Source organism: Gopherus evgoodei, chromosome 7 (genome assembly GCF_007399415.2).
Source record: "Gopherus evgoodei ecotype Sinaloan lineage chromosome 7, rGopEvg1_v1.p, whole genome shotgun sequence".
In the NCBI taxonomy this organism is placed as follows: domain Eukaryota; kingdom Metazoa; phylum Chordata; order Testudines; family Testudinidae; genus Gopherus; species Gopherus evgoodei.
This window is the reverse complement of record NC_044328.1, coordinates 20,125,369-20,133,281: the sequence shown is the minus strand read 5'-3', so window position 1 is coordinate 20,133,281 and position 7,913 is coordinate 20,125,369. Positions and strand designations below refer to the sequence as shown.

At 38.8% G+C, this 7,913-nt stretch overlaps 1 protein-coding gene across 1 annotated transcript; it reads left to right on the top strand.

Annotated features, from left to right (window-relative positions):
* The first annotated feature begins 265 nt into the window (after positions 1–265).
* C7H10orf88 (chromosome 7 C10orf88 homolog) lies at positions 266–7,470 on the top strand. The gene is made up of 6 exons (XM_030570355.1): positions 266–516; positions 1,315–1,518; positions 2,424–2,493; positions 3,114–3,320; positions 4,631–5,106; positions 6,897–7,470. The coding sequence occupies exons 1-6, from the start codon at positions 320–322 to the stop codon at positions 7,123–7,125; spliced, it is 1,383 nt and encodes a 460-aa protein (XP_030426215.1). The 5' UTR covers positions 266–319; the 3' UTR covers positions 7,126–7,470.
* Positions 7,471–7,913: the final 443 nt, after the last annotated feature.

Sequence of the window (7,913 nt, the reverse complement as noted above, 5' to 3'; positions counted from 1 at the left end):
CGCCCTGGCCCTAGCGCGCGCTTGCTCGGACGCTCCGCACCGAAGCGAGGGCTATTGCCACTATGGGCACGCGCGCCACCAAACAGACTCGAGGTGACAGTGCCTCTGCGCCTACAGCCTGGACGCCTAGGACGCGCGGGGAAGCAGGCGAGCCAATCAGCGGCTCGGTAAGAACGCCCCGTGACGGTTGGAAGCCGGACGTTCCGTTCGGAACGGTGTCCGGTGGGGAGCATGTTCTGCGTAGAAGTCAGTTCTGCCCGGGTATTTCTGGCCGGCGCGGTGCGGCAGGGGGCGGTTGGCAGCGAGCGGAACGGTTGCGATGGCGAGCGGCAGCCTGGCGGGCGCGGCGGCGGCAACCGAGAATGGCATTTGCAGCGCCAATGGCCCCCTCCGCCTCGCAGCCGGCTGCTCGTGGGAGTGCGTGTCCCCCTCGTCTCTTGGGGGCCTGGCGGACACCCTGCGCCTCCTTCCCGAGGGAGCCAGTGAGGGCGAGGCGCTGGCGCCGCCCGAGAACGGGTAAGGGACGCCCGGGAACGCAGACACGTACACGCTTGCGGGGAAGGGGAGGCTTGATCCAGATCCCGGGTGGGGTGTGGATCTGAGCCTCTTCTGCCCCATGGAGTCCCGAGACCCCCTGATTCCTTCGCCTTGGGCTGCGACGGGCTCAGGCCGGGGCCCTGGCTACAGAGCTGTTCTCCTGAGTGCCAGGCGCTGTGCTGAGGCCGGAATAGACGCCTGTGCTCGCAGTGAGTTCACACAGGTTCACTGTGTCCGGGCAGGTGTATTTTACCTCTGGGGAGGTTACAACTGCTGCTGTCTCTTTTAATGGAAAGAGAAGTAACTAGACTTGCGTATATGCTTATCGGAGCATGTCCTGTGAGAACTAGAGCCTCGGGGGGGGGGGGCTGATTAGTGTATTTCAAGGTAGGGCTCTCCTTGTATGTAACTAAAAATATTGCTAGCACACACGTTCTCACTCCACCCCTCGAAATTTAAAACAGTATTTGAGAGCAAAACTTCCTTCAGATGTGGCAGAGCCATTAATTTTTATTTCAGACTGAATCCACAGCAAGTTTGAAATTTGTAAAACATGATATAAATATCCCCCCCCCACAACCTATAATTGTAGTGTTTGTTTTTTGTTGTAAATACTGCAGTTACAAAATTATAGATGATGTAACTGTTCTCTTAAAAATGGAGTGACTTTAAATGAAGAGTTCTTGTTTTATGTTTTATAAACTGTAGTGTTATCTGGAAAGCATACATTAAATAAAATGTTAAGTTGCTGAAACAGAATGTTTCTTATATTTCTAGTGAGAACTCTGTGGTTTTGGAGAGGTGCTTAAATGATGAAAAGGAAACTCCTTGCTTACTGTACCTGCAGTGTGATCCTCATGGATCTGAGGAAATAGTCTGTGTTGGAATTTTAAGTGAGGCAAGAAACATGGAAGTATATGTAGGAGAAGAGTATTGTGGAACTGGTAGGGGACAGACTGTCTGCACCATCCAGAATGATAGGTAAGTGTCTTCATTATGTAGGCTCAGTTTAGTATTTGCTTATTAAATCCAATTGAAAAGGAAACTGGCTGTTTTAGGGGAAGCTGGTGATGTATTATATTGCTTTTAGACTTTTGGCTTAAATGTAGCCCAGGTGTCTTAGTGAACAAAATGTGTTGCCATCTACTGGGTGTTATGTCTCAACTGAGTTTTTAATGGTCAAATATCCATATCACAAAAACCACCAACACAATTTATGCTGCCTTGACAATCTCAAGAGAGACCAAGGAATGAATGGGCATAGCAACTGCACTTCTCACCCTTCAAGGTAGGCCTTCCATGTCATTGCCAATTTGTTGTCTGTGTCAAACAAATAGTTAAGGCTGTCAGCTACCGTTTTCAGTGAGCTGAAGTATTTAACTCAGTAGTAATCTGTAAAAGCCATTTAGGATCACTTTAAATTCTCTTATATATGGCTCCAAAGAGAGGAATGAAAATGTATGTCAGTATTGGTTCTCCTTGTATATGCTGCAAGATTTTGCCTATGGATTTGGGGGAGGGGGGAAGGGAAGTTGACTTCAATTACAGCACATCAACATTTGGCCAGCTATGTTGTTTAACTTGCTAATTTTAAGAACCAACCAATCAGTCAAGCCAAAACTAGAAGAAAATCTTATGGATACCGTGTGTGAAAAAAAACAAACTATATGTGTATTTGTGTGTGTGTATGTATCCTGTATGATTAAATCCAAACTGAATTTCAGTGTTAAAACCAAAATATTCTGTTAAAAGATGACCTACTCTGCTCTTTTCTCATTATCATCTGAATATAATAGTCGATATTTTTATGCTCATGTAGAATGCATTTATGTAGCATTTACCATATAGAGACTTCACAGCTCTCATTTGTTTTGTTTTTCTAACAGAAATGACAAGGTTACTTTATACAAAAAATATCTTAAATTGGAGTACTCAACAACCTCTTGTAGAATTAAGGTAGGAAGTTCCACAAAATTATGTTTTAAATTGTCATTTTTAAAAAAAATTACTTATTTAACTGATTGTTTTTTGCATTACTATCTGTTACTCAGATGATGATAGTTAGGTTTATATCGACCTGAGATGTGGTTTGAGTATTCTCTTTAAAAATGTAGGTGGATTTTGATACCAGGGTTCTCATGTCAAATCCACACCACAAATGTCTTAAAATGTCATTATTAAAATGTGTGTGCGTGTTTGTGTGTGAGAGAGAGAGGAATGCTCTTAAACAAATAATTTTGTTAAATAGACATTCTAGATATTTAACAGTTTCTGTGCAATGGGAATTTTAGGCACTGATCCTACAAACATGCACATTTTTAACTTTACACATGTGAGTAATCTTATTGTAGCCAATGGGGACTACTCACATGCATAAAGTTTAAACATAGGCTCTTATCTTGCCAATACTTAAGCACCACTATCTTCACTCATTCTGTTTCAATATGAGCACTACTCAGAATAATAGTAGTAGGAAGTCCATTAAACAGGTCTCAATTTTCCACTAAAATGATCTTTTAATTTCAAAAGTAGTACTTTGTTCTAAAATCTTACTATTTTTCTTTGTTTTTCAATAGCTGCTCTCCATTGGTGAAAGACAAAGAGTGCTCATAACTAAAATTGTAGTACAAGTAAAATCAGTTTCTGCAAAATCTGCCTCAGATCTTCCTTCACTAGGATCAAGCGTAGATCTAGACAGAGTTCAAACTATGGTGGAATCCATGGGGTCAAAGTTATCTCCAGGTGCTCAGCAACTCATGAATATGGTACGACTTCAGCAGAAGGCAAGTTACCACACTTCATTTATTTAAATGTATAAAAAGGCATAATTCAGGACTTTGTGTTTTGTGTCTGTGTTACACGCATATTCCAAACTCATTTGATTAAGGACCTCTCCAAACAAACTTCTTACTATTTCAAATCTCGTTTAGCCACCACCACTGTCATAAGCCTGGGAACATAAATGAGCCTTGCAATTTGCTCTGAAGGTCACTAAAGCCAAGCTGACTGACTGAATTCCAGAGTTGAGGACTCCCCATTAAAAACACTATCCCACCAAACCTTCCTCCCCTTTCATTTAAACCAAAGGGGCTGTTAGGTTGAGATCTGTAGCTATAGGTAGTTCCTTTTTAAACTGTAGTATTATAACAGTCTACCCATTTCAGGTTTTGTATGACAAAACTTACACCTTTCATTTCACCTCAAAATTAGGTGCTAGTCAATGCATATCACTGAGTATGTGAGATGTAATGTTTTTTTCCTGCAGAAAATAACATTTAATATCTTTGCAGCCACATTCTACACCAACTGAAATATTAATTATTTTTAAGAATCAGCCACTTGTAGCAGAAATCCAGCCTTAAACTAACCAAACATGGGTGACGCTGGGATTTGCACCCAAAAGGAAAAGATCACAACTTCCTTGCTAAAATCAAATGATAAAAAGTGATCTCGGAATTTGAGATGGCAGACTATTACTATGAATTTAATAGTATAGTTTAGGATAGATATTGTTTGTTGCAACTGAGCTGTCACTACTTTGTATTGAGAATTGTGTGGTGTGTGTATGGTAGGGTTTGTTTTTTTAAAAAACCCTTGTATCTTCAGTACAATAACATTTTTTGTTTCCTCAAAATAAAAGGAGAAGTACTTGTAGTATAACTAATGGATATAGGCCTTAATCCTGCAAAGAGAAGCATTTGTACAGACCCCTGCACCCACCCACATGGAGTAATTTTTAGTATTGGAGCCCTAATTTAGTCAACTTCAATAATTGAAGTTCAGTCTAAAAAGAAATGGTAGCTATTCTAAACCTTCATCTTGCAAATGTTAATCACTTTCACATGATTTCTTTACTGGGAAAGTTTCTTTATTTTCTGTAGAATATCAGTACATAACTTTCATTCTAAAACTTTCACTATCACATTCACTGAGTAAAATTTACACTGGTGAGAATGGAATGAATGCTGTAGTTCTCTAAAATGCTACAGAATGCTTACTTTTGGTGGGAGGGGGAGAAAAGTCACATCTATTACTTCTGTAGATTTATATTAATATAACAAATTGAATACGTGCATTTTCTTATTTCCATTAGAACAGTTTTCCTCTTGGAGACAAACTTCAATGTATCTTTGGAAAAAAGGAATCTGTCTTTGGAGACAAGCATACAATTGATGGATTGCACAATGCAGCTGCTTTTAGAGGACTAAATCAATCATCCAATGCACCCTTTCCTTTAAAAAGTTGTTTGACAACTGAAACAGTTTTTGAAGATTTAAAAACACATACTGACATGAACACACGGATACCTGGTAGAGAGAATATTCCTGATCTTGAAAGACTTAAAACTATGCAACAAAGCACTCTTCTTCCCGGAAATGATTTTAAAGTTATGTTGTCATCGTTCATGCAAGAGCAAGCAAGTGTAAACCCAAATATGCCCAGTTCTGGGCTGCTGCTTCCTTTTCTTCAAAACTTATGTAGTCAAGTAAATCATCTTCAGCTCAATGATGGGAATAAGCATTTTGAGAAGAGTACAGTAGTTAAAGGGGAAGGCATTCAAACTGTTGGGTAAGTTAGGCTTGATACTTATCCAACTTGTCCTAGACTGTGGATTGTGCCTGTTGGCAACAGTGTATTTAAAAAAGAAAATTAAAAAATTCTGCCATGACAGTACTACAAGGCCACACACCACAAAGCCCCACCATTGCAATTTAAAGGAATAAAACAGTTGTGAATTTCTGTTTAACTAACAAGGTCAATCAGCATTTTTGAATTTTATTAAATAGTATATTTTTTATTATCTTCATAATCCTGGCTTCTTTCCAGTGGCAGATCCTGGTGTACCTTTTTCTGCATTATTCTAGGTGTCTCTTTTCTTCCCCTTTTATCACAGTTTACTTATTTTTAACTTACCCCATCAATCTCTTTTCTACCTTTTTCTCTCCCATGTTACTAGATACATAATAGTCTAAAGCTATGAAAGATGGTGGAAAGGAAAAGGAGTGCTTTATAGTTGGCAGTACTCTGGTGAGAATTCAGACATTTTCAGCTACCAGAAAAGGGGGAAGTGCTGCTATCCTTATCTGGGCATTCTACTTGAACTATGCTTGGTGGCTCCGTTTTTTTTGATTTTATGAGCCTCGGCCTAGTAGATGTGATAAATGTGTGAAGCCATGTTCCAAAATCTTCTATGGCTGCTAAGTGGCAAAAGGTGCATTTTCTTTCTCCCAGAACTTGTGAGTGGGTTGTCTCTACTACACTACCCTCCTTGCTGGTCTTCATTTCTTTGGGTCTTCCCACCTAGTGAAAAGCACCAGTGTCTGCCTGTGCTAAAGCTCATATCTTCCCAAGTATCAGCAGACTGAAGATGATCAGTTTTATTGATACTACTGACCACTGGGTTCTGAATAGGAACAATGAAAAATGACAGGACTCAAGTTACCTTTCCCTCTGTTGCAGCTTGACTGAAACAAGGTATTGCATTGGTTACATGTGGGAAGTGATTTAGCAAGGGTTCCCCTCCCCCCACCCCCAATCCCCTGGTTTGGGTATGGTGAACATCCTGGAAAGTTTTAGTACAAACGGTTAATTTTTGAGACTTTTAAGAGGGGGAGGGAAATATAGCTATTGCATTTAAATATGTACAAAAATATTGTGTTTAAAAAAAACAACTCTAAATGGCAGAAAAAGTTGAAACTTGTAACTAGCTGGTCCTAATTGATGAATACTCTATCATTGCAAGTGGAAGCCAATTTTATTTTTTTCCAAACATTTTTTTTCACTATGATAAATAATGTAAATCTATCATGGATATGATGTGTGGCTTTTGTGCTACTGTTTTACTGAGAATTCCCTAGCTTTGTTTCTCACTATGCAGTTATGGAAGCATAAAGTGAAATTTGTACAGATTAGTGTGCTAATCTTTTCTTAAACAAAAAAATACCATTTTCAGTATTGAGGTAAGATTATATTAAACACAGATTAGCATAGTACCTTACTTTCTGCACAGTGTGCAAGAGTTATCTTAGTTGGTTAGTTGTACAGGTAAATGTACATCCTAATGTAAAATAGGGCCAGTCTTGCCCCTATGATATACACCTGACTGATGTATGTTGCACAGTGTCGGTTTGGACAAAATTAGGCCTTCTGTGTAGTAAAGGTGTAAATATTTATTTATTTAGATTTTAACATTAAGAGTACCTCCTCTACTGAGTGCATATTCTGAGAAACCCAGTAATACTTCAAAACTTCAGTGCCCTTTCTTGAGGCACTGGGATCTCTGTCAGCCAGCCAGCATGCTCACTGACTCCATATTAAAAATAGGAATGACTAATTATTTATATTTACATTTCTTGCAGAATGGAACAGCAGCCTATTTGCTCCTACTTGGAAAAGGTCATATCCAAAAATATGGAACTGATGGAGAAAAAACTAATGGACTATATTGATCTAAGTATGCAGAAACTTCAGGAACATATAGATACTAAAGTTGTTCTGTTAATGGATGTGGTTCAAAACTCCAAATCGAACAAAATGTCACAAGAACAATATGACTCTGGAGAAGGACTCTCTAATGGAGAGAGATAGAAAATATTTGAAAAAGACAGGACCTCAATATAAATACTTTCCAGGGGCAAGTATTTATTCTGATGTCTTTACAAAGCTTAATATTTATTAAACTAATTCTAACCCCCCCCCAAGTTGTTACATGTTACTGTAATTTTGCTCAGTATTGTACACTAAATGTTACTGTTATAAAACATCTGTAATCTTTAAAAATCTATTTTTCATAAGTGTAAATTTTGTATGTATTTGTGGCTTATTTAGTTTAAAATATTTCTAAAAAGCCACTTGGAATACGTTTTGTCAACCTCTACTTGAACTATGAAATGTGCTATAAATAAAGTGAGTTGTAACGTTTCTATTTATATTGGCTTAATTGTTTTTCTATTTTATTGGCAACCCATTACTAGAAGATTAAAAAACAGAATTCAGTTTGTTTAGTTTTAGTTTATTTTAGTTCTTTGGTTAAGGGTTAAAAAGATAGGGTACCTTTTTACTTCTAATGCACGAGTTCAGAATCATCATCTGATACACCTGAAGCTGAACTGAAGCACAGTACAGAAAGTAGATTGACTATTATCAACGACCTAAATGACAGACCTCTATTGATGTTTGTTTTGAAACGAGCATCAACTGCTTGGATGGATTTAGTGTCTCATATTGGTCAGAACCTCAGCCCACAGTTGTCATAACCTTAGTCCCAGATTTGGACCTTAGCGTCCAAAATATGGGGGTTAGCATGAAAACCTCCAAGCTTAGCTACCAGCTTGGACTTGGTACTTGCTGCCACCACCCAAAAAAATTAGAGTGTT